This window comes from Hippoglossus hippoglossus, chromosome 12 (assembly GCF_009819705.1).
Source record: "Hippoglossus hippoglossus isolate fHipHip1 chromosome 12, fHipHip1.pri, whole genome shotgun sequence".
Lineage (NCBI taxonomy): Eukaryota > Metazoa > Chordata > Actinopteri > Pleuronectiformes > Pleuronectidae > Hippoglossus > Hippoglossus hippoglossus.
In genome coordinates, this window is record NC_047162.1 from 7,341,050 (window position 1) to 7,368,808 (window position 27,759).

Sequence of the window (27,759 nt, forward strand, 5' to 3'; positions counted from 1 at the left end):
TATTATTACAAAGAATGATGTCTTTTACTTCCATATGGTCTGTCAAATACGCTACTGCAAACACAAACTTACCTAAGGGCAAGGGTTGCGAACTTCTCAGTTAGCTACGAGAACTAGCATTCATTCGGTTCCTTTTGAATACATATAGAAATTGATGCTACAAATAGCTAGGTAGCAACACATACATAGCAACACAACTTTAGATGTGGACTCTCCAGATGTCAGACATCAATACAGATGAACAAACTAGTGATTTCCTATTAACCGTAACCTTAACAAACCTACCAAATAGAGTATACATGTAGCTTATTACTGGTGATACACCTATAGTAACTTCCTTCATTAACATTGTATAGCTGAGGAACAGTGACTTTAGTAGTTCGGTGTGGTTTCAGTTAATAGTCGGGGCCCCGAGCAGCGCTAACTAGTGTTTTGGGATTAGTGTGTTAGCTTCAACGTACAACACCGCTCACACATGCTAGCGCTAGCTCGCCAGACACCGTTGTTCGTTTGTTTTACCTTCCGTTGATATCAACGGGGAGCGTCACGTCGTCCCCCGCGAATGAGTCCATGATACCGGTCCACTTGTTATATGTTCCTGGAGGAATAATGTGACATTCTACCGACGAGACGCGACGTAAAGTTCGAAAAGCGGGACGGAATTCAAAACAGTCCAGGCTACCGCCATCATGAGATGGTAAACGTCACCAGTGTGCACGTTGGAAACTGGTGCTGCCTTCAAGCTGCGTGGGAAATATTTCAAATCACTGAAATCGCGCAGTAGATACGTTATAGAATAGGAATAATACCGATATACATTTAAAGATAATGCACCCGTGTTATCATTATTTTAATCTCCATTTGTGTAGTGGTTAAAAATGATATTTAAATGTGATATGACAGTTTAAAACACGGGGTATGTTAATTGTCCAGTGTTGTGAAATGCAGCATCACGCTTGGTGTATTCTGGGACAAAGCGATTGGCCAAAAGCAACACTTCAGAAATATGTCTGCTCTGTTTACAACCGTGCAGGGTTTCTGACAACATGCTTTTCAAATCAAATGTATGTTTATTCACAGGACTCTTTATTATCTTATTGATTTATTGCAGATCGCCACAGTCACATAAAACCGTAAGTTTAGAATAAATGTGCAGCACGTTTGCACTTTACAACTTTTAAAAGTGTTTAAGGGGACTTTGACCGAGTCTGTCTCTCATCATTTGAGAGTATGCTTCACTATAATGTGTATGTGTGTGGTGAGTTGGATGGAGGGTGTGTTGCATGGTGGTGACTGGTGAGGCTTAATTAACACTTGCTTCGCTTCAATTATAACATGTGGTAGAATGCAGTCTACAGGGATGACCACAGTCTGGACATTTTATCAGCCATTTGAAAAGAAGTTCAGGGGGAACCAGTAACCTGCTGAGCGGAGAGATGGTTCACCTGCAACATGCAATGCATACAACCGTAGCGCCATCGTCTGGTGTAACTGTGGATTTCAGCGGGGCTAGAGGAGGTATTAAAGCAAAACAATGTAGTGTAATGTCTCTCAAGGGAAGTGATCCAGTCTAATGCACAGATGCAGCTTGTCAGTTTATTTTATTTTTTATTTTTTAATCTAGCACGCCCCTCCCCAACACACACACACACACACACACACACACACACACACACACACACACACACACACACACACGCACACAACCACCATGAAGACTTTCTGTGAAACACCCACCACTCCCTTTTCTTCTCATATCTGGTTCAAACAAGGGTGGATCACCGACTGAGCAGTGCAGAAAGCCGCCTCCATGGTCAGTTCACTGCACGTCACTGTATTCGGGGATTTACACAAATAAAGTACAATATCAACTAAGATAGGTCATATATTAGTAAGTAATTATTTTGGCCCTGTCATGAAGAGGGGCCTTGTGTCAACATCCAACTTATAGACCTGTTACCTCAGCCAAGGAGGTTATGTTTTCGCCACTGTCCATTTGTTTGTCTGTTTGTCGGCATGTACATTTCCATGAAACTTGGTGGAAGGATGGAACATGGGCCAAGAAAGAACTCATTCAATTTGGCATAGATCCGGACAAAGGGGTGGATCCAGGATTTTTTTATCACTTGCTTTAACATCGTGAAATATTAGTATTTTTTTTACATTTCCCATTCTCATACCAGGGAATGATGCATTGATCTTGATGGGAAAAATAATCAAGTAGGCTACTGATAGTGTGTTCAATTTGGTTGCAGTTTAGGGGGACTTTTTGGCCTTGGTGGAGGTATGCACTCTACTGATTCTTGATGGATATCATACAGGGCATATTCCTCATAAAGACCTTTGGTGAATTATTTCGTCCTGATTTCCCCACTAGTTAATCTGACCGTGGGCTCAACAGATCCTCAATCCTCCACAAGACTATCCTCTTACCTCCTAAACTATTTTTGAAGAATATTGGCACATGAAGGTCACACAGGTCTAAGCTTCTGTTTCTGGCTGCCATGAATCAAACAGAGAGGGTGTTTATATGTGAAACAGTAGTCTCACAATCAAGCAACATTACAATGACTTGTTTATATATAACAGTGACTTGAGTTGTGTTACAAAACCCTTGGCAGTCGTCATAACTCTTTGCATCTGGTGGCATAAAAAAGTATTGACTATATGAGAAAAAAAACATTTGTGCTCATTAGGACTATTTTCAGATCTTCAGTGAAATTAAAGATATGCAACTGTACCTTTAGAAACTTGTTTGGCTTGTAAATATCAATACAGGTTGTGTAAAATTGCTTATGTAGAAATTGCACAAGTGATACAAAATTCTTTATAAAATAATTGTATGCATCAGGTACTTTATTTAATTTTATTTGTAGGTATTCCAGCTACGTAAATAGCTTAAAAGTAATCATCCACACACAAATTGAAAGTATTTATTGAACGAATGGACACTGAGCAATGGATAAAGTAGAAAGGCAAAGGATGTAGAGACCAGAAATGGTTTTGTACAGAGTTTGATGACTTACTGTATGTGGCTGATACTTTCAAACAGATTTTTAGAGGATAGAGGAAGGCAATAGAAAACCTTTGCGATGTGATGTGTAAAAATGTGAGGTATTCTGATCTCGTTTTTAATGTCTACAACAGATTTACAAAAAAAAAAAGAAGAATCAATTTTCACATATTTGCATAATTCCTTAAAACACAAGTTATAGTATAGCACAGAGTCCTGGTACAGTACATGGTTGATTATCATAGAGGAAAAAACAACATAAAGCATTATAACAAAAATTAAAAAAATAAAAGATAATTAACATTGTAATAAATTTGTTCTCTGGAGCCCCAAATTTACACATATAAAATCTATTAACTCCAAGACCAGTTGGGCGAACTGATATATAACGATGTCATAAAGAGTAGTATTGCTTTAACCAACAGATATTTGCTTAGTTGGCCACCACGTTTACAACATTAAATAACATTAAATTAGCAAGAGGGGATCCACTGTATACAGAAAGATTTGCACAATTATACACACTTGTGTCCAGCTACAACAAAGAAACTTTTATTTAATTAAAACTATTTCCACTACATGTGTTTCTAAAATATTACATACAGCTGTGGGGGGCTTTGTACAGAAAAAATACTTCAAACCCTGTGATTTATACTGGATACAAAAGGAGAATCTGTTTTTGTAGTTTTTAAAGTTATTTCTAAATTATTTCCCCTCAGAATAAATTGCAGCATTGAAAAAATAAACTGTATCGATGGTTGACTATTAGGGAACTATGGATGGGATATTACTGTTGTAGTGGATTATGGAAGCGATGACAATATACAGACTTTATTTTATTAATCTAGGCAAGCATGCACAAAAAAAAAACATCAGAATAGTTTAGAAAAGTGGTGTAATTACAGCACTATGATTAGCACCTTAGATAATTTACTTAGCACCATGCATTAGAGAGAAGGTGAGATTCAAAAGATGGCGTTTAATTTTGATTCCTGGACCCACTCTCCCCTCTCCTGTGGCTCAGTTCTCCTCTAAGTATTGCCTGTATTTGTGATCTGTCTACTGTGAATAAGGTAGACACTCCTCGTCCCATGTGTTGCTGAGTAAATAATAACTTCTACCCTCCTACTTTTTTATTTAAAGGAAATTTTAAGCCTGATGTGACACTCCACAGTAGAAGAGCAATTAATAAAACACTTTTGAGAACTAGAGCTCTATACTCTTATATTTTTCTTCTAATGTCCACAACCACATATATCTCCCCCAATCATCAGTGGCATCTGGTTCAATTGAGTATGAGTTATAAGTATAGCAAAAAAATAAGTATTTAATGCACTGACCCATGTGAACAGTGAATGGCTTCAGACGTAATTAACTGGGAGTTGACTGGATGTTACTGGTGGTTCCCACGTTAGAGAGGAATCTGAAAGCTCCCATTTGGAGCATTGGTAAATGCAGATGTGATTTACGCAAATGAGCCTGCCTCTGGAAAAATTCACACGAGCAAGATCACGAGGAGATGAGCACCAAGGGCAAACAGAATGGCACCCCTGAAAAATCCTTCCATATTAGTTTAAAATCTCAAATTATCTTCTCATTTTCTATTGCACTTGAAGATTATTTCTTTACATAAGATATACATGTATAAAAGTTATAATAATAAGCATACTTATATATATACATTTAAATGATCCCAATTACTTTAATTCTTCTCTTCTGACAGAATTGAATTCCTGGTATTTCCAAAAAAGTACACACAGTATACAAACTGTATATAAAAATAAGTTACTATAATGTCCACTGATTGACTTGGCCTTGGTCTCCTTTCACTCAGCAATGTTCCGGAGAGATTGTGTGGCATAGAGCCTTTTTTTTTTCTCCAAGCAGTTGTACATGTTGAGATCCTTCTTGAAGAGCTTGAAGAAGCTTTTGCCGTATTGAGAAGCCATTAGTGCAAGAACTCCCCTGCTCCTCCTCAGATCTTCTTTGTCCCCCTTGCTTCCCACGCGTCCTCCCTCTGTGTCTGCAGTCCAATGGGAATTTGGCAGAGTGAAGCAGGATCTGTTTGGGAGGGCGGGGACTTGATCTCGCTTGGGTAGTGCTTGGCCGTGGATCGAAGGAGACTGCTCCGATCTCCATGTCTGCACAAAGATGTCATCCAGGGGTGATGATCCATCCCACCATGGTCCGAGGGGAGTGACGCTGCAGCCCTCACAGGAAACACACAGGACCTACTTCTAGGTGGTAACGTGAGCCGGGAGTAGAGGTCGGAAGGTTGTAGACGTCGACCACAGGGAGCAGGGTGGGGTCCAGCGAGTGGAACACAAAATGGGTCTGGTGCCAGCGACCATCTCTTATCTGAAACCCAAATAGATAATATATTTAGTAGCCCAAGGCAAAAAGATTTTTTTGTTTGTCTGTCAGCCAGATTACTCAAAAACTACTCAAGGGACTTCCATGGAACTTGGTGGAAAGATGAGACATGGGCCAAGGAAGAACCCATTACATTTTGGCACAGATCCAGGACAAATGAGCTTGTGCAATTTGGTGCAGATCAAAATACAAATCTAGATCTAATTGATTTAAATGTGGCTTTATAGGGGGACTGTTGGGCCTTGGCGGCGGTGTATGCTCTACTAAGTGCAATTCTACTTTGATATGTTGTGAAAGTCTGAAAGTCAATAACGGCACAAACTAAAAGACATTTAACTGCATGCCAGATCTTATTCGTACCATGCAGGAGTCTTCGATGACCTCTGGCTCCAGCTCTCCTCCCGCCTCGAACACCTCCCCACTCCAAGCTTTGAATCTCACAGACCCCTGGGCGACCAGCTGATCCTCAGCTGACCTCCAAATGGAGACGTTCAGGCAGTGGATGATGATGTGCTGCACGGCATCTGAACTCAGCAGGTGCAGGAAATTCATCTGGACACGACCAACGCTGATTGTTGGCTGCAAGAAAAACGTTGGTTAACAAGCCTGTTTTGTGCTTCTGGGATATTTACAATATATTTATCTTGTAGACTTTGCCGATATCATTTTTGTTGTTGTTTTAAATACCTTGGATACCGTTACTGGCTTCAGGCAGGTCTGTCCACCTCCAGTAAAGTTGCAGGAGACTTCTATTGTATCTGACATACAGCCCAGGTTGGGGTCAATCCAATAAGTGCCTAAAAAATGCAAAAACATTTTGGGATCCTTTGTATATTTGTTGTAAAACTCTTTACCATCTTTGTCTCCAACACGCCACACACATACCATCATTTAACTTCTGTTCACAGCTGTGCAGGTCCCTGCAGATGCGGGCAGGGTTGTCCCGAGCTCCCAGTGGGTTCTTCAGGCTCTGGATCAGGTTACTGAGGTAGTGGAGGGTCTTAAAGATCTCGGCGCCCTGGTCCAACATCGGCAGGTCCATCACTGGCTTATTCTGGACAAAAAAAGACGAGTCCGTACAGTTTTCAATAGATCCGAAGACAAAAAGATACAGAGAAATGTTCATGGTCATTCTCCACTAACCTCAGTCCTGAGTGAGGTGTGTGAATCCATGTACAAAAGACCGTCTTCTTTCTGCAGCACAAAAACAAAATCTTAAAGTGTCTGATTTCATCAGTGCCATTGTTTCTTCCTGGATAACACGTTACAGTGTAGTTAAACTGATCCATGACAACTCAGTATCGAATGTAATGAAATCATCAAACACAACATGTCTTACAAATGACGAAGGGACAGTCATGGGACCCTAAAAAGCAGAGAAATAAAAGGATTATTCAGACAATGAATCATGAGACTCAAATATGACATCATGTGAAAACCTAAAAAGGTGGAAGACTTACCGGAAGTCCAGGGGGTCCACGAGGTCCTGGAGATCCCTAAGAAAGACAAAAAACATAAATGATGGATGAGCTTATGATATAAATTAAGTGGCCACAGTTAAATTTAAATGTTTTCCTTGTGTTTAAATTGTATTTTTTATTTATTTATTACCAAGTGTATATTCAATCTTTGCTGCTGTAACATGTTTCATTTCCCATAGTGGGACTAATAAAGAACTATCTTATCTCATCTCATTCTATTTGTAACTACAAAAAAGACAATGCAAAGCAAACATACCGTTGGTCCTTGAAATCCCTGCAGAGAGAGAGAGAGAGAGAACTTATTTTTAGCCTGACAATTGTCCTCAAATCTTCTTTTAACACAGTAAATGATGTAAACAAGTGATGAAAATGAAAAGCACAGATGTGGTAAGACGACCAGAAGACTTACAGTTTCTCCACGATTGCCCTTCTCTCCTCTAGGACCCTGTAAAGAGACGCACACAGTCACTAAACTGAAGAACAACAGCAGAGGGAATTTGAAGCTTCCTTTTTTCTGTATGATACATACTGCATTTCCATTGGGGCCAGTAATTCCCATGGGGCCAAGTACTCCTCCTCTGCCCTGATGGAGAGAAAAGGGTAGGAGAAAAAGGATGAAAAGGGCCATCTGCATTTCATCTGTGTAATCGCGATCATTAGATTACAAATTTATTTACCATTGAACCCTGTGGCCCTTTGGGTCCCCGTATGCCCTTTGGTCCAAAGTCTCCTGGAGGTCCCTGCAAACAGCCATGACAAACATTTCAGCACAAACTTTGTAGACCTCTTTTAAACTATAATACTTGACGGCAGTTTTGCAAATTGTCTTGTTACACACTTATATTTGATTATATCTATAGGTCATCATGGAACATCTGACATCACTAACTATTTCCATCCAGCTTTCCTAACAAACTCTGGCTTTGTTCTGTGTGGTGATTTCAGTAGAACACAACAGATCTTTACTGACACAGACGCGTGATGGATGCTTGTGTCGTACGGCAACTGTGTAAATCATTAGAGGGATTATATGGAACAGATCATTGGCAAGGAGTGAGGAGGAATTTTACTGGCTTGCTTCAAAGAGTAGCTGTGGTGATGGGGGTGGGGTGGGGTGGGGGGAGCCGTAAGTGATTTGGAAACAGAGTAACTGTCAATGGATAGACTTTCAATATGTGTCAAAGACTGTGTGGAACAGACTTTACACATAGAATACACACACACACCCGTGCAAGAAAACATGTAATTATTGTCACTGTGAAAAGTGTAGCCACAAAGTGTAGCCACAGTGAATGACTTGATTTTCACTCTTATATAGCGAACAAACAGGATGATGTTTAATGATTCACCTGAGCTACATGTATGTTGACATTTTGTGCACAGAGATTGTTGAAGAGGTGTTGATGTTTGATGTTGTACATACCCTTGGTCCAAAAACTCCCAGAATTCCTGGAAAGCCCGCTTCCCCTGTATCACCCTGAAAAAGAATTCAGTAAAGAATCAAAAAACATGTCATCTTTCAAAAGAACCTGACATAATGTCATGAAATTTGTCTGTGTAAGTTAAGTGTGTGAGGCTGCTCACAGGTTGTCCTTTGGATCCTTGGTCTCCATGTGGCCCTGGCAACCCCATTCCACCTCTGAAGCCTTTTTTCCCAAGAGGTCCACTTTGGCCTCGGAGACCCTGCTCACCCTGGATGAATGAGTCAATGAACAAAAGACAGAGTGAGGACAACTCATGGGCAGCTAAGTAATTATTCCTGCATCTCTTGCATGACATCAAAGTATATCTAAAATGATGACTGTTCTCCTTTTTATGCACTGTTAACGTGAATGCATTCCACTTTACCTTTGGTCCAATGTCCCCCTGATCACCCGGGAGTCCTGGGACGCCAGTTTTACCATGTGAGCCAGCTTTACCGGGAAGACCAGCCTCCCCATCATCCCCATGCTCTCCCTAGATACGTATGGAGAAAATGGGATGAAGATGAATCTTCCCTTAAAAACAATAAACACATTTTTGTCCTGACAGTAGATCAGAAATGGCAAAATAAGGACTTTTTTATCAAGTTGTTTTTCTTCTGTTCAACACATTGTCATGTATAGTATAATGAATAGTTATGCTTCTAGGACTTCATAGCAGGACTAAACTGTTAGTTATTCAAATAGGATCATCAAGGATAGTGAACAACTGATTATTAGGATTTCTTATTTGTCTCACCGGCATGCCTTTACTGCCATCCTTCCCTGGGACTCCATCAATCCCTGGAGCACCCTCCTGTCCCTCTCGACCCACCACACCTCTGGGACCAGAAGGACCACCCACACCCTGAAGAGAAGAGAGGCCTTATCAGAGATCTACACCAAGCGGGATCATTTTTCATCTGTCTTCACATACAATTTGACTCTGTCTATATTAATCTATTCATGACTTTTTTGACGAATCATTTCAAAGTATACTTGTCCTGGATACCAACATTTTAAAGGTTGAGAGTTTAATACTGTACGGATGTGGATGTATAAAGAATCATTGTCCTACCTCTGTTCCTCTGGTTCCTTTTTGTCCGTTCTGACCCTTTTTGCCTTTCTGACCCTGAATGGAGAGAAATTGTGTTAAAGGTGAAATTATTATTATTTTCCAATGCCACTGTTAATCTGTGCCAATAACCCACAATGCCACTATAACAGCTGCAGAACGTTCTGACTTTCAAAACTTACTAAGAAGTTCTCGAGCCAAAAGTAACACATGACATTGCTGTACTTCTGTTTTATTATTATTATTATTACTGTTATCATCATTCATTCATTCAGACTGATTAATTGCCTCCTCACTAAAATTGGTGTTTCTGTTGGATCTTTGCTGTATTAGCTAACTTTCTCACTCTGCCAGAAACCTGCTATTATTTCTGCAACCTCACAAAAAAGGTTGAACAATCATCTTCTACCTGGTTTACTTACACATTTAACTTACACCCAAACATGAACATCTAAGGCACCTATGGAAGGTTGAACAACAGACACAGCTGAGGATTTGGACACTAGCTAATGCAATATGGGTGATAAATAAGACTGAATATCAAACCATGACTATTCAAACATGCCAACAGAAACGCAATCATCTTCTTACACACACAGCAAACACACAAAATGTTTCTGTTTGACTTCCTTACTTGATCTCCTTTGGACCCTTTGTGTCCTTGTTGCCCACGAGGTCCAGGGTGTCCCTGAAATTAACATTCATGTTAATGAAAGCACATCGAGATAATAAGTCTGAGAGCTGAATGTGGAAATCACAACCTCTGACACTCACATGTAGACCATGAGCTCCAGACCTGCCTCTCTCTCCATCCACACCAATTTGACCCTGAGCAAAGATAACAGATTATTAACCCTGTGATCCCTGAAAAGTAATTTTAAGAGCATCTGGAGTGATGAGACTTACTTTGTATCCCGGATCTCCTGATTCCCCTCTTTCCCCTCTGACACCGGGAGGACCCTGATGAAACATGAAACATAAGAGTCAAATGTAAATGATTTGATTTCTGCAGCCATGTACCAGACAAACAGTAAGAGGAGGGAGAAAAGTAAGTCAGGTGTGACTTACTGTGTCACCTAGAGGACCAGGAGGACCCTCTACTTTTCCATCATCCCCCTGCTCACCCTGTAGATGAAAAACAGAACAGTGGAAGTTATTAAATATATATTATAAAACATACATCCCTGATATGTCAGTGCACTGTTTCTTACTTTTGAAACACCTTGTAAAATTCTGTGTTTGTGAATGCTATCTTTTAAATGTGCCAAAACAGCTCACTCTGGATTTTTGTAAATTCAACGCCATGATGTATTTGCAGCAGGTTCTTTTTGATGGAAAATATTTGCATATAAAAGCAACCAAAACAAGGTTAATCAGAACAAGCTGCCAGGGGAGAGAGGTTCATTTTGCCATGTCTGTTTCATAAGCATTTGCTGTTTCTGTTTTTTTGTTTTTGTTTATTTGTGTCCAATCCTAAACAGTACCTGGCTTCTTCTGGGAAGCTCTGAGGATATGACTTAAGGAAGACTAATCAGAGACCAGTATTACACATGAAGTGAACAAGGTGTACCTTTTCAGCTTTTGGTCCTGGAGGCCCCATGGGGCCCTGTGGTCCCTGATGGCCCTGAAAAGACAGATACAAGAAACTGTTATGTGAAATTACTATGCCAAATATTAATGACCATAACAGGCTTGTTTTAATAAGTCACATACTCATGATACAGTTAGTTCATTTTACCTCATAACCTGCAAGACCAGGTTCTCCCTGTTGACCCATTCGACCAGGAGCTCCCTAAAGTGAGCAAATGTTGTCAATCACACAATCAGTATTTTAAAACAATAGATGATGTTTTAACTTACTACTAACATGACTTCAAAAGTGATTGATAAATATCTCTTTCATTACTGTTCCACTTTACCACGTGTCCAATTGTTCCTCTTGATCCCTTCGGTCCAACAAAACCTGGCGGCCCTGTCTTCCCCACTGTCCCAGTCTCCCCAAGGTGACCTAGATGACCTTTAGCACCCTGAATATATGCAAGAAATAAATTACAGAATAGCTGACCACACTGCAATTCGGTGCCACCATGTGTGAATACATGTTGTTAAGGTATCAGACAGGATCTGACATTAATACCTTTGAGCCTAGTTTGCCTCTTTCCCCAATTTTGCCAGGTTTCCCTTCTTGACCCTGCGACAAGAAACAAAACAGAAAGGCAGAGGGTGAGATTTGTGAATCGGTGAAAGTCAGTTTGCACGATCTCCATCTTTCACTCTCTCTCTCTGTATGTGTGTGTGTATTAAAGCAGAGAGACAGGTCACTTACTCTGACGCCAGTGAGTCCAGGACTTCCAGGTGGGCCCTCCTTTCCCTTTAGTCCAATTTCACCTTTTTCTCCTGTATCGCCCTCCTGACCCATGTCACCTTTTTCCCCCTAAGAATAAAAACATAAAACATTACCTTTTAACAGTTTATACCCAAAAGATGAAAAAATAAATTATACATATGTAGCCTTCATATCCTTAGAATATGACCTAAGAGAAAGATATTTTGGGAAAGCATCTCACCTTGACTCCATCTGGACCGGCTTGACCACCTTCTCCCTCTAGGCCTGCTTCTCCCTGTTCACAGACACACATACGTATATATACAAGTTAATTAAATGAAGAGCTGTACCTATTAAGAATGAATATTTAAAAGTTTAATGCTGATAAACGTACCCGCTGTCCTATGAGTCCCTGCTCTCCGATGTTCCCAGCAGTTCCAACGGCTCCCTGACACACATGGACACTTATTAAACTTTGAAGTAAAACTATATCTTGCAAAGAGAAAGAGAAAAAAAAAAAAATCCACATAAAAACCGCAGCAATGTATCATCCTACCTTCTCCCCTGGCTCGCCTGGCAGTCCTGGCTCCCCCACCTTGCCTGGAGGACCCTTATTAATTAGAAGAAATCAGAGAGAGGAAAACGTTGAATAATTTTTTGGCGAGATTAAGGGCTAATGACTCTGGCGTTAGATATGAACAATATGTCAGGAGTGAGTTCCATTACGTACTGTCATGAAAAGGAGGAGGGAGAGAGACACCTTTGTAATGTGGGTTTATTAGTTTAATTGGACAGATTATTTCAATCAGAGAGCGTTATTAACTGTGGTAGGGGGAACAGCAGATGTCACATATTTTATCATTTAATCGACTCAATACCCTTTGTGTGTCTGTGTGTGTGTGTGTGTGTTTTCAAAGTCTCACCTTTTGACCTATCTCTCCCAGCAGCCCCACAGTCCCTGGTGGCCCAGATGGTCCCTATATGTGACAATATGTAGGAAAATACTTGAATGATTAGATTATGGTTGTTTCACACTAATAAACATCAGATCTCATGTACAAAAAAACTAGAAATCTTTGGCTTATGTTGGCTATGGATGAGCCAGCAGAAGATAAATCACTGAACCATCTGCACACAGTTTGACTTTGACTGTAATCTGTCACTAATTATGCTTCAAAAACACTGTGGCATTGGCATGAATACTTCTCAACCTCAGCGCATGTGAACAATGTCTGCTCCCTGGTTGAGTTGCATCCAGTCCAAACAATAGTATTGATATAACAAAAGTCACCTGTGTGGCCTTAAGCCTGAAGAACGTGAACAACAGGACTCAGAAATTAATTGTTTGTCAGTTAAAGCAGATGTGCAGCATGAGCGATGAAACAATGCAGAAAGACTGGGAGGGAAAACAATGATTTTTACAATATGTATATATAAAACGGGGGATTCCTACAAGGAAACTCCACTTTAATTGAACCTTTGTGTACAGTGTGGCCTTACTAGGCAAGTTAAGTAGTCAGACACCTGTTAACAAAGCAAAAAACTGTACAGCTTTTGAGCTTGTTATGAACATGACCATGCAATTGTATTTTGCTCATTAAATGGAAATTACATCACTGCAAATACATTTGAATTTCACTCTTTTACTCAATACAATAGATTAAGAGGCACACACCCCGAGAAAGCCTGACTACGACAATTTTGTAAGAACCCCCTTAAATTCAATGATTGGCTTGGTACAGGAGACTGAAATGACAGCACGGCCAGGAACCCCCTAAAACTAAATAGTAGTAATTATAATTAATTTCATTTAACGATGCCTTTCTAGTCACCCAATGACACCTTGCAATATATCATAAATGAAAATATGAGTAATTGAGGTAAAACCAAGGTTAAATTCATGTTAAGAGGCAAAGCTACCTAACAGTACGTGTGTAAACACAAGTAAAACTAAAGGTTCAAAAATGATTCATGAGGGATAGATAAGATGTTATGTATGAAAGACTGATCCAAACAGATGTGTTTTAAGTTGTGATCTGAACAGTCCTATAGAGACCAGGTGGTGGATGTGAGGTGGCAGAGCTAGTTTTTATTTTGGTTGAAGATCAGAATGTCTGATTGCGTGTGTATGATAAGTCTGGGATGGTGGTGGAGGTTTGCACTTAAATGTTACTACTTTACTATAATGTACAGTATGCGCTTTGTGTATAATTTAAATAATAAAAGAACAGTTTGAAGTTTGGAATGATGTGGTTTGGTTTTATATATGTCTGCTTGGGAGCCCCTTGAAATGTTCCAGGAGAGATTAGCCAATGATTTATTAACACCAATAAAAAAGAAAAGGAAATGGTGGCCTGTTCTATAATTTGTGAGCTAAACTCTCCATGCATTCATACTGAAACATTTTCATTCCCTTTATTCCTGCTCAGCCTCTCTCACCGCTCATAAAGTACATCCACAAGAACGACAGAAAATCTTTTACAGTAAAGGTTTTATCCATTATGACAATAATCACATCTACTTTCCCTGCAAGTTCAGCAATTTAGCACATCTATAAATAAGATGCTTCTTTAAAAAAAAAAAAAATCTCCCTTGCATGCTTGCAATTTAATCTTCTACCACTTCAGAGGAGATGTGTGAAGTATGAGACAATTCTCTGGCTGCTATGGAGGAAACATTTAATACAGACAAATATATTTTTAATAAGCACTAAAATATGTCTCGTAAACTACTTCCTGGCTATGATGTTTGGCGTTAACAGAGCTGGGCAAAAAGAACCAGGCGGCTGTGTGTTGCCAAAAAGAATCTAATAAAACCAGCATGGAGCAGGGAGAGGAGAAGTTTGTCGAAGGCTGAGAATACTGCGAAATATTAAATTTCAATTGAGAAAACAGAAGGAGAGAGTGAATGATAGGACTGAGGCAGAGGTGATGAGGAAGAGCAAACAGGAGAGAAATATAAAATATATACAAAACATGGAGATGGAAGGAGGCCCGTACCGGCTCGCCTGCTATTCCCTTGTCCCCTGGGGGTCCTGAGGGCCCTTGGATACCCTGAAGACAGAAGGGTCAGTGAGCTCAGAGAACACATCCACACTTCTATCATCTAATGTTCACTAAACACTGCATACATGTGTGATTTTACATTTGTCACTGTGATATAATTAGCGGCAAAACATAGCTAATTATGGATGGATTGTTAATTGTTAATTAATGTTTTCAATTACCTCCATCAAGAAGGTTATGTTCTCTTTTTGTAAGTCTGTCTGTTATTCAAAAACGACCGGATTGATAACCCAAAAAACTTGGTGGAAGAATGCGAAATGGGTCAGGAAAGAATCCATTAAATTTTGGTGTGGATGTAAGATTATTTAACATTACGAGATCTGCGTTTTTCAACATTTATTGTTGATTTTTCAGAGAATAATTCATGGCTCTTGATGAAAAAAGATCATTCATATTAATATCTAATTTGGTGCAGCTTGAATGAATTTAAAGGGTCTATTAGGCCTTGGCAGAGGTCTGCACTCGACTATTCTAGTTAAACAATGTAACACATTTATATAGTATATAAATACAGTGTAGTCTATGCAGAATACAATGCTTGTTATTTTGGGCTCATAAATGCAGAAAGGTCTCATCGGTAGAATATGTATGAGGGAACTCACAGGAAAACCTTTAGGCCCAGCTTCCCCAGCCTCTCCGAGCTTCCCCTGCAGGAACAGAAGAAAAAGATCGGTAAATAAATAACGATATAAAGGACAGGATGAATTCTATCAGGATTTGTGATCACACAAGGTTAATACTATACCTGACAAAGAAAGTTAATCAACATTTGATTCTTCACTGAACAAAGGGATGTGTACTTGTTTGATAAAGGTTTTTTTGTATATATATATATATATCTTTTCTCTTGCTTTATATGATTCAACATCTGTAATGTATTTCTATTTGCCCCAAAGTGCCTCTGCAACTTTAGATTTACAAATCTTTCTAAGAATAAACATGAGTGTTTTTCAGTGGTGGTGATGGGGTGGAGTTTCAGAAGTTCAGTTTAATTGCAGGCTGAGTAAATACTCTCAAATTTCACCAGTGAGCTGTGAAAACAGCTGTGTGCGCTTCACTCTCATGTATGTAAATCTGGCAGAAACCTCCCAAGGACTGTTTTCTCCCTCAATGTTATATGTCGTTTCTGACTGTGGGCCTCCATCACGTCGGCCTTTTAAATCACGCTGATACCTTGTCTCTCCAGAGGCACATAAGTACCAAGTATATACGACAGGAAGGAGTGGAAAAGTATAGAAGTACTCAAGTGTGCTTTACCTGTAGTCCAGGGAAACCTAATTTTCCTGGAGGACCATCAAGACCCTGTGGAGAGAGAAGGATGAGAGATAGCTGTGTGTTGAGAAATGTCAGCTTAAAGTACTTCCTGTGTTTTGAGTGGATGGAGAGGATGTGCAGCTTGCTGTTCTTGGTGCATGTGATGCATTTTTAGTCTTGAGAATCTCTTATAAACATTTTTGCAGGAGGAATCAATTTATGCTGTTTTATGATAGTTCATGGTCATTACTCTTGTGCCTGCACTGTCTGACTTCATTAATGTTTCTTGTTTTGTATATCAACAACAAAATTTAGCTGAATGTGCACATTTCTTACCTTCTTGCCCTCTAACCCCATCTCTCCTGTAGGACCGTCAGGTCCTATCGCTCCCTGAAACACAAGACAGTTGTCATTTCACCAACAGAGGTCGCTGTAACACAGCCTGACAGCCACAACATAGTGTAAATAAACATCTCTGAATAGTAAGACACTGACATGACAGAGTCCACGTGACTGTGCCTGTAAACTACTCTTTTCAGCTTTAAATAAGAATATATGTTATGTGGATGTGTGTGTAAAAGTGAATGTGTATATATGCGTATACAGGTCAGTGTAGGAATGGCTACAGTTATCTCTATAAGGTGTCACATATGGCAATGAAAGCCACTGGTCTATGAACTTGCACTTGCATATCTTAATTCTAGAATCAGGGCACAAAGTCTGGGTGCATGCAGATACAGACTGTTCACACTTAAACACACACACCGTCAGAACAGAGACTGTTTAGATAACATGGGTGTAGCTGTCAAACATAATCAATCTAAAGTGCTTAAAGGCCTGCTAGTCCAGTGAGCAGTGATAATAAATGGGAGCCAGGCAGTGGACCAATACAGTCCATCTGCTGTACACCTGCACACTCTCATCTATACTGTGGAGGATGCTGGCTCACTGACACTGAGTAGACCCTCAGCATTCATGACACTCAATTATAAATAACAAGCAGTGATCTAAATGATTAACTATTGTAAAGAAAAAAAAGCAAATTTGAGGTGAAACAGCCACACAGGCAGCCGTGATGTGAGAGTGGTTGAATGGGCGCAGTGGGAGTTTGGCCTGTGGAGAGCGCCGCTGTTCGAGGTGCTATAAGCCTATTATACATAGAGCTGGATGAGCAGCACTCATTAACATTCCTGTCTGGGGTACCTGCTACCCACTGGTTACGTTTACATAGCCTGATTAGCCGATGTGTAGGGAAAATATTTCACCCTATCAGGCCAAGGGGATAACACTCAGATATCATGCTTCAAAGTTAATTAATGACCCTGAGGTACTTTCATTTGTAGCACGAGACTGACCCTTTTCAAACAGAAGAAGGAAAAGCAGAGGCATGAATTCAAAACAATCAAACACAGCTATGTAGACCGGCTCAGTAATAACCACCAACTGCTGAGAGGGAGGACTGATGAGATTAATATGCTCCTCAATATGGAAAACATTAGCAGGACTTTGCAGGTCAGACGAGATGTGGAGTTATTAGTAAGAAAGCATGATAAGTCTGACTGGTGATTCCTCATGGCTGAAACCCCACAAGTTCAAATATTATTTACACGTGCAAATAAAATACAGACAGAAAACCAGACGCAACTATAATACTAGTTTTCTATTCAATTTGGCGTAAACATGGGGTTTCATCTTGTCCTGGATTGACAGTATTTTCCATGTTAGACAAAATTCTAGTTCCATGTTTCAGAGAGCGAAGCTGGTTGTTACATTTCTGTGCCCTGTGCCTCATGCCAAGTGGTTAATGTCTACAACACATGTGGTCTGAGAATCTGTGCAAACATTCTTAGTTGTATACAGTTTCATTTCACTCTAAGATGTGATATTCAAGCCAAGGACATGAAATAGAGGTGAACTGGCCAGAAGAGTAATACAATCTTTAATATGATGCTCTCTCTGTTATTGAGAGATGTTAAATTGTCTATCTTAGTACAACTTAATGTTGTTTTGGTCCAGTCAGATAATCCATGACCTCTTAAACTAAATCTAGTATATTTAGTTTTTATTTATATTAAACAATAGTAAGTAGTGTGCGTTTAGAGTGTTGAGTGAGTGTTTGTCTAAGGTTATGTCAATAATCGAACCACCTCTGCTTCTTTTGGCTTTTGGACCAAAAGAAAAAGAGTCATGAAGCAGCAGACAGATTTACTGGCAGTGGAAACTGCTTAGTTTTAATTGAAAAACCAGCTGGAGATATCAGAGTGTGTCCAGGCCAACCACAGCGAGGCCAATCTCCCATGGACGGCTCAGATAAAGAAGCTCAATGTGATTCTATCCCACTTTCCAGCTGGATCAGTGGACCGTGGTGATAAAAGACATCGTTTAAAAAGGTGAGCTACATGGTCTGCACTCCACAAAAAGCAAATCAAAGGACAAAGGGAATTACACCGCCGAGTGAACATCAGTTTTACTGTATCATGCATCATTGCTATATAGTTACAGCCCTCATCATCATTATGAGTCATTATTGTCATGAGTTATTGCCACTAAATATTCTTTGAATCCACTTTAATTCCCTCTCTGAACTGTGAATTCAAAAAGATATTTGCGCTATGATGTTCCAGGGGGCAGATTATATATACAGTATTATTTATCTGATCTCATATTATAGCTGTCCATCTTGTTTTCATCTTTCACAAAACACACTGGAGTTACATAAGTTTTATTGTGAACTGCGTAAGGCTTTGTTTTGTAAAATAAAAACAGAAGTATTGATTCTGCAAATATGGATGATGTGCAGATTGATTTGGCAGTTATAAATATGTCATAGTTCTGTAATTTCTTTAGATTTTTCTGTCTTTTATTTTCTGTCTCTCTTTTTATTTTTCCCCACATGTTTTGTAAATGTTATACTGGAAGAAGACACAGATTACTTCAGTATCCTTAGGTGTTCCAGTGAAAGACATATATGGAGTGCAACTATAATTCATGTTATTATTTATGCTTGTGATTGACAACTGAGTTTCTGGAATTAGGTCTATTTATCAACACATCTTCTTTTGTATTACAGCTGAAACTGTACATTTGCAATATGTTATATTTTCTGTCTGATGCTAATGTGAAACATCTTTCCTCTTCTCCTTTCCACAAGCTTTCAGAAATGTCTAAATCCGGCGATTACTCCAGTAATGTGAAGAAAAAATTTGAAATGAACCTATTATCAGCCCTTTAGTTTAGCATATGGAAAAATGATTATTAATGTATATAGCACTTTTATAAACAAAGTTACAAAATACTTCACATAAAGAAAAAAGAAAAAAAGATCATTTTAAAATAGTTAAAATGAAAGTTACACACAAAGTAAAACACAGTATATGTCAAACATACATAAAAGCTTTGCGATGAAAAATATTTTAAGAGGAAATATATAAGATACGAAGGATGTTGCCTGTCTTATCTCAATAGGTGAACTGTTCCCAGTTACAGATCTAAAAACTGATGCTATGTGTCCTTTTTGTGAATGTGGCTCCCTGTAAACACGCCCCAAGCTGATTCAAGCCTTTTGTTTCATGTTTCTTCATGCAAATCACTAAATTTCCAACTCTCCAACACAACTTCTACAAAAGCCAGGTCCCGTTTTCCATAACAACTGTCACGTAGTTAGACTGACTGTGGGTTTTTCCTATAAGAAGCACTTATTGTTCCATTTAGAATAGTTTGTTTTACGTCACTGGAGCTTTTCAGCAGCTATAATGAGCACTGACTTCTGAAAAGGATGAAATAGACTCATTCTTCAACACTGAACCCGAGAACGTGTTATGCAAGCTCCTGTGTCCATTAAAACACATGTGACATCAGCTCAGAGGCAGTCGCATCGTTATGTTCACCCACTCAAGTTTTTTCCAATGGCTCGACAACAGCGTGAGATCACACAGCGGAGCATAAAGAAAAACAGAGCAGTGATGTGTATCTGCGCTCTTTTGCCAAGTTTATGATCCGTTCTTAAGGCTGCAGGGATATGATCCGCTGACTGCAGGACGCCAAAGCTGCGAAAACATCAGGTGGGAAACTTCAAACTTACCCGCAAGCCTTTTGGTCCTCTGGTACCGGCTGGCCCAGTCGCTCCAGGGGGGCCCTAACAAACAAAAGAAAAAGGAGGATAAAGAAGAGAAGAGAGGGGGTGAGGGAAAAAGAGGAAGATTAAACAAAGGTTTACACTGACAGAGCACAGAGCCCCCGGTTGTTGACCCTGGGGAGGGGACAGCCTGACCTCAGGAACACACTATGGTGATTGTTGTTAGATCTGTCACTCACACCAATTAAAGGGCCTGCTCTGGAATCCCATTCTGCTGCGCCCCTGAGCCCCGTATTTATGTTTGTTTTGGTGGCTCTGTGGCCCCCCCAGTCAACCAATGGCGAAGACACGACGAGGGGAAGACGAGGGAGGTGGCGGGGGCAGCTTCTAATTGGTTATAGGTGTTGGGCTTTTGACTGACAGGAGGGTAATGCAGGTTCAGCGGGAGGCTGCCAGTGCTCATAATGCTCCGTGAGGGTGCACACCACTATCATGTGCTCAAAGAGGACACTGACTAAATCAAAATATACTCAGTGGCTAATCATAGCTGGGAAATTTAATTTATTTGAATTTTATTTTTGGATATTATGATCCTATCCTATCACAAACCTAGGACAGGATCTCTAATTAGTCCCCATGGCTTAAGATCATGATTATACAGTATTACCCCAAACTATAATCAAATGAAAAGAAGAATAAATAGTGACTCACTGGTCTTCCTAGTGGTCCTGTAGGCCCAGTCGCCCCTGGTGTCCCTGGGTGACCCTAAAATATGTACACAAACACAAACAAGTGACAGAAAACAGGGTATTACACAAATGATCATCTCCAACACACAGTAAGACATCAAGTACTTTTGTTGCAACACAGCACAAATGTATTAAACTGTGAAACTAAAATGAATTTGGCATCAGTGAACTCGTGTTTTCACAAAGTTTTCAATTTGGATTTTACTGTAGAGGCACTAAAGACTGAATTCGTTTGTTTATCTTTTATGTAATAAATTGGACGCCATTCAACCAAACATACATCTGCAGAAGTGCTTTGTGCACTGGAAAGCACATCTAATGTAGCAATAAGGGACAATGGGGGAAAGAGAAAGGCAGAGAGCCTGAGGAGATGATTTTATAACTGAAAACATACTGCTTATGGCTGCATTTTTCTAGACATCAAGCTTAACTATATAATGGGGAGTACTCTCAGTCTGACTACTCAAATCAGCTGAGTGCAATAAAACTTAAGTAATGTACAAACTTATAGAACAGTAGGCAGCGCTGATCTCACGCATGCACAGGCATAAATCATAAACGCCTGCAGTATGAGCTCTCTGTTAGTAGCTATAGATGTCTGCCTGTCAGCTCCGCTCAGTTTGCATGATGCAGTCTTTTCCAGTGGGTCTGTTTCTGTTTTGCAGCTGAAAGAATGGGCCAACAGAGAACTTCCTTATGAGTGTGTGTGTGTATGTCAGTGTATGTCTGTGTGTGTGTGGTGAAGTCCTCAGAGAAATCCAGCTGGCTGTCAGCCAGCAGGAAACCTCTCTGTTTCAGTGAGAATGATGACTAAATTCTTATCCAATGTAGTCAGTCATATACTTTAGAGAGTCCATATCAGAGTCTATGTGACAGAGAAGCCACTCGGTCTGTCTGAAGGAGCAGGGTAGGTGAACAGCTGTGCCTTATGAAACTCAGGACCCATATGGCTGAACATGTAACATCATTTTTCTTCTTTTCTTGATACGCATTTCCCAGTACACTGGTGTTTAAGCTTGAGAGGTCTTGAACTTCAACTTCCTGTAGCGATTCAATTCTGTCCAGAGGGTAAATCATTGGAAGTCTTTTCCACTGTGCCTCTTTTCTCCTTTGACATATGTATGGGGCACTGACACCACACAACAGTAAATTCCCATGGGAATAAGACACACAGTTTAATTTCAGATGCCAATTTTTCAAGATTTTTCTTATTTACACTGGCCTAGAAAATCATGTGTAAGCTCTTATTTTAACATTTTCAAATAGTGTCCTCATTAGATCTTACCGTTGATCCCTTTTCTCCAGGTGGTCCCGGATGGCCCATCTCCCCTCGATCCCCCTAACATTACACAAATGACATTCAGACTTCAAAGTCACCTTGTAATGACTTGTGAATTAATTTAGATGACTAGAACAAGGTTTCTTTACCTTCTCTCCTGCCAGTCCTTCCTCTCCCACAGGTCCGATGAAACCCACCAAGCCCTGAAATACAGACACTCAGTGTTGAATGGATGAATGGAAAAATATTTGGATCGATGTTTTGGGAAGAATGCAGCTTCTCCATACAGAAAGAGGCAATGTCATGATTTCTTACCCTTTCTCCCATTGTTCCAACCGTTCCTGGCACACCAAGCTCCCCCTTCAGAGACAAATATATTGATCATCATTTGTTCACTCGAAAATATTTAATATTTCTTATATTTTGGAGCATCTGTGTGTATTATCTTTATTCACCTTGAGTCCCTCTGGCCCAGCCTTCCCAGGAAATCCTTTTCTGCCCATTCTACCCTGAAACACAACACAGCAGAGAATAATGAATTGTGAACAACAAGCATTAACTTGATGCATCATTAACATTCATCACAATTTCTCAATCATTATAAAGGATCTGTTTCCTGTGAGAGGACGATTCAAAGACAGAGCAAGGAGGTCGGCTACAGCTGTTGCAGCTTACTCTACACGCTGCTGAGATATGTAATGGTGTGTACAGGTAATGCTGACAGTACGTCTTGGCAGGCTGTGAAAGTGCGCGGCTGTAATGCTTTTCTTGCGCAGACAGTAATTCCCAGGGTTAAGAGGGGGTCTAAGAGCTTTTTTACTAGCAATAACTCTGGGTCAGAAATGTCTAAGCCAAACTCCTGAAGACAGAGTGACTCAACAGTTCCACAGTTTTACCCCAGAAAAAAATTGGCTGCTTTCATAAGACAGCACAGCCTAATACTGTATTTTACCCAGACACAAACAGTAAAACCAGATTTTTGTTGTAATATGAGAATTAATATGAGCTGTGCAGGATTTGGGACTTCTTATCACCTGATCTAGATTTGTGTCAGCGAGTGACCACATTAACCGAGGCAACAAAGAAAAACTTAAAGAAAGAACTAAAATTGCTCCATGGGAGAGGGAATGAGGAGCAACTTAGAAGGTGTGGGAGATGGTAAAAAAAAGGAGAGGTTGTCATTCCGAGAAGAGCGTTGAAAAAGCTAAAAGACAGCTGGTTGAGGAGGTGTATGAGGTGGAGGAGTGGGTGGACCTGTGGCACCTGGCCAGAGATCACTCACGGCTCCTGCAGGAGCCTTACTCCACTTCCTCCTCCGATGGAAGAGAGGGGTCAGAGAAGACATGGAGGGGGATGGGAAGTGGGGAAGGGGGAATTCATGGCTGAGAGGAGTGAAAGAAAGTTCAGGATGACTGAGAGGAAGATTAACTGAAGAAGAAAAACAGGTACTAGAATCTATGATAGAGGAAAATCTTATCCCTGCAGTAGCCCATTAACACAAATGTCGTGATGCCTTTGAACACCCCCTGGTGGCCAAGAACAGGGATTGCATGCAGAGGACAATCATCCAGACACGAGCTACAATAAAAACGACACAATAAAACTCCAAATACTCACATCTACAGAGACTCTCTAATGCAAACTAAGAATATCCACAATGATAATCTACTTTATTCACTGAAATACATTTCTAATTTATTCTCAGATGCATAATTAAGCTGAGTAATACAATTACACTGAATAGTAAAACGAGTTAGACCGCAGCTCTATACTAATCACAGCAGGGTGAGATCACTCATTCAATTCCTTCTCCTTTTAAAGTTACACGAACAGGCTTTCACTACAGACCAAGTAGCTGACACCATGCAAGTCTTCCTTTGTTTTGAAAACCCAAAAGGCTTTGAATGAGGGTCTGTGAGCCGTGCACATGCATTTACCGTCAAACTGCAGCTGTGTTTCCATACACTCAGTGAAATTTCTATCCCTACCTCTCTCTCTCTCTCTCTTTCTCTAACTTTGAGGATGACTTTGCCACAGATATAAAAAGGACGAATGAAACCACAGCGATGCACATGATAGATGGTTTGATTGTCTTGTGTGGGATACAGTTTAAACAAACACGCCTCCTTACATAAGAGGACACACAAACACACAGACACAATATTTTCATTGAGCAAGCATGATATTCTTTTTATGTTATACTGGTTTAAGGCAAACAAGCAGGATTTACGACGGCTATCGGGTTTAGGCTGCCTAAATCAAAATGAATAGCGATACATGTTATCTTCCACCAGCCGAGCAACACCAGGTGTTTGCCTTATTACTCACCTCGAGTCCTGTTGGGCCCGGTGGTCCGATCGGGCCCTCATCTCCCTGGGAACAGATGATATTGACCTTAGCATGAATTATGTTTTGGGGACATAAAGCAGCCCACAGCTAAGAAAAGTCTTGTGCCATAAAACTTTGAATGCCGTTTGGCACTTTAGGGTCGTTCTGATGTGGCTGGTGTCTGACATTCTTACCTCCAAGCCAGCCACCCCTCGAGGCCCTGGTAAACCTCTGGCCCCTAGTTTTCCCTGGAAGGGGGAAAAAAGCAATCAAATTAATGGTAATGTGTGAAGGCAACTGTAGTATTTACACATATGTTTTTAGCCTTGGTAGTGGCTTGTTCGTAGGGAAGGCTATGTCAGCTGGTAACACATGGTTCACCACTTTGGTCCAGACTGAACTATCTGAACCACTATTGCAAGGATTATATTGAAAATCTTAATAGAGATTCATGGTGGTCAGAGGATGAATCCAAACAACTATGGTGATTCTCTGATATTTAATCTAGCACCATCATTGGGTTAAATTATTCAATATATTGGTTAATGACCAAATACCTGCAACACCATTCCAGTCAGCTTCAGCTAGACAATGTATTTTGTGCTTATAGCTAACATGTTAAGATAGTGAACATGTTGAACATTATAGATAAATATAAGTATGTGTGCATTGTCATTGTGAGCATGAAAGACTGTATATAAAGATGGACGGCACAATATCCTGGATACGAACCCTACCAGTAGCGATCAGGAAATGGAGCTGCAGTAGCGAGGTCAGTCTCAGCTGTCAATCATGATGTTTAACCCCATTTTTATAGCATCAAATAGCTAATTTAAAGCAAACTTAGAGAAAAAAGCACTAACAAACATCAGTGTTATAAATACTACCGAAAATGAAAGAAACTATCTTTGAGAAAAACAAATTAATGAATTCTGGCCCTTGACTCATGGAGGAGGCAGTATTTATGACCTATACTACAACCAGGTGGTGGCAAGCTAGATGCTTTGGCTTCACTTTTGGAGAACAGTTATGTCGTCAATCTTTGTATACAGTCTATGGCAAACTCTCACACAGTGTTACTGTGTTTGTAGACTCTTCTGGTTTTGGTTTATGTATGACTACTCAGGACGATAGTTTTACTCACCTTTGGTCCTTCAAGGCCGTTCTCTCCTGGTGGTCCCATGTCACCAGGGAAGCCCTGTCATGATCAATAAAAGAAATTGATTTCTTTTTTTGCTGTAACACAGACAGTCTTATTCAATGTAGCATTGAACATGCAAATACAAACCTCAGGGCCTGGAGGTCCAGCTGTACCATCAGGCCCCCTCTCTCCCAACTTGCCCTGTGAAAAAGACAAAGCAGAAAATGAGACAAGTTATAAAGGAATAGTTGGACTTTTTGGGAAATACACTGATTTACTTTTGTGTTAAAAGTTAGATGAGAGGAGTGACACCATTTGCAAGACTATTAATGTAATGTAAGACGGCTGTTTCCAGCATTATGCTAATCTAAGCTAGCTAACTGACAGATAGCCTAAGCAATTATTGTCACTCCTCTGAAGCCAGAAAGCCAGAGCTCACCTGTGGTCCTGGTGTCCCACGGACGCCTGGTAACCCTGGACCTCCCTGGATGCCCTGTCCAACACAAACACACACCGTATAAAAACTAAGACATGGGCAAAATGCAGATTTATTTTCTAGAGTAACAGACATAAGACATGCGCAACTTCTGTAATCTCGTTTCTGGTGTATGATACTTAAAGGATTCGATTTTTGCTTAGACACAGTCAAATGAGGAGGATTTAAATAAGAATTTTCAAAAGCTGGACAGTGCACATCTGGCAAAGTCATTTTGCGAGGACAGTTCCGCAACAAAAGGCTGTGTGGGTCCTTGGATGTGCATGTGTCTAAGGCAGCATGCAGGTCAGTGGTGATGTACCTTGTCTCCATTGTACCCCATCTCCCCTTGCTCTCCAGGAATCCCGATATCACCCTGACGAGGAGCAGATGAGACAAACACACGCAGGAAGATGGATGAGGTACGGACAGAAAGAAAGAGAAATAAAGAACATTAGCGAGAATGGTAACTTTCTATTCAATCAATTACATTCAGCTTTTTCAACAGACAATACTATCGACTGGAATTGCAAATACTTTGTGTTGTGTCAATCCTTTGATATAACGGATTATAAACTGTTTTAGCTTTGCAATGATTAGCCTGTATAAAAAGGCATCGCGAGAAGTGCATAGTTTTGGTGTAATCTTTTATTCATACTTGTTATTACAAGCTGAAGGAACCTAAGTGTTAGAAGTATATTTTATCAGATACATCACTAAGATCCGTCCTGATATTTGCAGATCTGTAGAAGGCCATTTATGCTTTCTATATAGAAACACAACTTAGAATTTTTCATAAAGTGCTTAATTCAAAGTCATTGTACAAGCATAGTTTCACAGTGTGGGAAATACTATGCATGTATTTCTGGGAGTAAGATGAACAGACCAATACAACTCTTATATCTGTACAGTAAATATGTAGCTGGATCCAGCAGCTTAGCTGACCAAAAAATACTTCTTTATCTAGGCAAGCTTAGCGGTTTCCCTTTTTCAAGTTTTTAACTAACAAAGAAAGGTGGGGTAAATTCCTTAACATATCTTTCAATACATTTCGTGAAAATGACTCATGAAGGACGAGTATTGGTGTACATATAATCCTCCAAATATCATGCTTTATACAAAGATATACAATCATTACAAGTTTAGATACTTCCAAACTTAGGTAGGACCTAATGAAAGCATGCTCTATGTCTACAGGAAGGACAGAGATGGCTGCAGTGGGGTGCAAAGGAGTACATATCAATAACATGCTGCTCAAAACCAGGCCAATAACAGGAATATTCAGATCACCTTATCACCTTTCAGTCCTGGTTCTCCTTGATTTCCGGGCACCCCCTGGAACAAGCACCAACAGATGGGTTAGTGAACGCAAATTCACCCTCATGTTTTGTGCAGAACTGATATTTTGGACTATAATGAGTCAGCAACTTAATCTCCATTATCTTGTTTTATATTGTACATAAAAATTATTAAAAAGAGGTCCAAACAAAACATTGCAAGATAATAAGGGGAAGGTAACAGGTTCCATGTGTATGTGTGTGTGTGTGTCTGTGTGTGTGTGTGAAATTACCTTCAGTCCATTAGGTCCTGGAAGGCCCATCTCTCCCAGAGGTCCCATATCTCCCTAAAGCCAGAATAGAGAATGAATGATACAAACTTTCATTT

General features: G+C 40.1%; 2 protein-coding genes across 15 annotated transcripts in view; both read right to left on the reverse strand.

Annotated features, from left to right (window-relative positions):
- The window catches only part of cdk5rap2 (CDK5 regulatory subunit associated protein 2), a 32,063-nt gene extending 31,349 nt beyond the window's left edge, over nucleotides 1–714 (reverse strand). For 13 of the 14 annotated variants that reach the window (XM_034602386.1, XM_034602393.1, XM_034602398.1 and 10 more), the window contains exon 1: nucleotides 520–695. In XM_034602386.1, the coding sequence (XP_034458277.1) occupies nucleotides 520–572 (53 nt within the window). In that variant the 5' untranslated portion in view covers nucleotides 573–695. Of the gene's footprint in view, nucleotides 1–519 lie in introns of all 14 variants that reach the window. The other variant, XM_034602395.1, reaches the window with a different exon arrangement.
- A 3,761-nt stretch (nucleotides 715–4,475) lies between these two features.
- col27a1a (collagen, type XXVII, alpha 1a) overlaps nucleotides 4,476–27,759 on the reverse strand; it is a 66,084-nt gene continuing 42,800 nt past the window's right edge. Inside the window, exons 15-61 of the mRNA XM_034602401.1 lie at nucleotides 27,665–27,718; nucleotides 27,385–27,429; nucleotides 26,417–26,470; nucleotides 26,059–26,112; nucleotides 25,767–25,820; nucleotides 25,623–25,676; nucleotides 24,673–24,726; nucleotides 24,479–24,523; nucleotides 22,606–22,659; nucleotides 22,466–22,510; nucleotides 22,300–22,353; nucleotides 22,157–22,210; nucleotides 20,834–20,887; nucleotides 20,129–20,182; nucleotides 16,384–16,437; nucleotides 16,051–16,095; nucleotides 15,396–15,440; nucleotides 14,728–14,781; nucleotides 12,652–12,705; nucleotides 12,285–12,338; nucleotides 12,123–12,176; nucleotides 11,970–12,023; nucleotides 11,729–11,836; nucleotides 11,540–11,593; nucleotides 11,322–11,429; nucleotides 11,141–11,194; nucleotides 10,973–11,026; nucleotides 10,471–10,527; nucleotides 10,309–10,362; nucleotides 10,177–10,230; nucleotides 10,037–10,090; nucleotides 9,406–9,459; nucleotides 9,088–9,195; nucleotides 8,716–8,823; nucleotides 8,452–8,559; nucleotides 8,291–8,344; nucleotides 7,545–7,607; nucleotides 7,397–7,450; nucleotides 7,277–7,312; nucleotides 7,124–7,141; nucleotides 6,847–6,882; nucleotides 6,726–6,752; nucleotides 6,530–6,580; nucleotides 6,272–6,440; nucleotides 6,074–6,183; nucleotides 5,747–5,965; nucleotides 4,476–5,371 (exon numbers count right to left, since the gene is read on the reverse strand). Coding sequence (XP_034458292.1) covers nucleotides 5,225–5,371; nucleotides 5,747–5,965; nucleotides 6,074–6,183; nucleotides 6,272–6,440; nucleotides 6,530–6,580; nucleotides 6,726–6,752; nucleotides 6,847–6,882; nucleotides 7,124–7,141; nucleotides 7,277–7,312; nucleotides 7,397–7,450; nucleotides 7,545–7,607; nucleotides 8,291–8,344; nucleotides 8,452–8,559; nucleotides 8,716–8,823; nucleotides 9,088–9,195; nucleotides 9,406–9,459; nucleotides 10,037–10,090; nucleotides 10,177–10,230; nucleotides 10,309–10,362; nucleotides 10,471–10,527; nucleotides 10,973–11,026; nucleotides 11,141–11,194; nucleotides 11,322–11,429; nucleotides 11,540–11,593; nucleotides 11,729–11,836; nucleotides 11,970–12,023; nucleotides 12,123–12,176; nucleotides 12,285–12,338; nucleotides 12,652–12,705; nucleotides 14,728–14,781; nucleotides 15,396–15,440; nucleotides 16,051–16,095; nucleotides 16,384–16,437; nucleotides 20,129–20,182; nucleotides 20,834–20,887; nucleotides 22,157–22,210; nucleotides 22,300–22,353; nucleotides 22,466–22,510; nucleotides 22,606–22,659; nucleotides 24,479–24,523; nucleotides 24,673–24,726; nucleotides 25,623–25,676; nucleotides 25,767–25,820; nucleotides 26,059–26,112; nucleotides 26,417–26,470; nucleotides 27,385–27,429; nucleotides 27,665–27,718 — 3,102 coding nt within the window. The 3' untranslated portion in view covers nucleotides 4,476–5,224. The remainder of the gene's footprint in view (nucleotides 5,372–5,746; nucleotides 5,966–6,073; nucleotides 6,184–6,271; nucleotides 6,441–6,529; nucleotides 6,581–6,725; nucleotides 6,753–6,846; nucleotides 6,883–7,123; nucleotides 7,142–7,276; nucleotides 7,313–7,396; nucleotides 7,451–7,544; nucleotides 7,608–8,290; nucleotides 8,345–8,451; nucleotides 8,560–8,715; nucleotides 8,824–9,087; nucleotides 9,196–9,405; nucleotides 9,460–10,036; nucleotides 10,091–10,176; nucleotides 10,231–10,308; nucleotides 10,363–10,470; nucleotides 10,528–10,972; nucleotides 11,027–11,140; nucleotides 11,195–11,321; nucleotides 11,430–11,539; nucleotides 11,594–11,728; nucleotides 11,837–11,969; nucleotides 12,024–12,122; nucleotides 12,177–12,284; nucleotides 12,339–12,651; nucleotides 12,706–14,727; nucleotides 14,782–15,395; nucleotides 15,441–16,050; nucleotides 16,096–16,383; nucleotides 16,438–20,128; nucleotides 20,183–20,833; nucleotides 20,888–22,156; nucleotides 22,211–22,299; nucleotides 22,354–22,465; nucleotides 22,511–22,605; nucleotides 22,660–24,478; nucleotides 24,524–24,672; nucleotides 24,727–25,622; nucleotides 25,677–25,766; nucleotides 25,821–26,058; nucleotides 26,113–26,416; nucleotides 26,471–27,384; nucleotides 27,430–27,664; nucleotides 27,719–27,759) is intronic.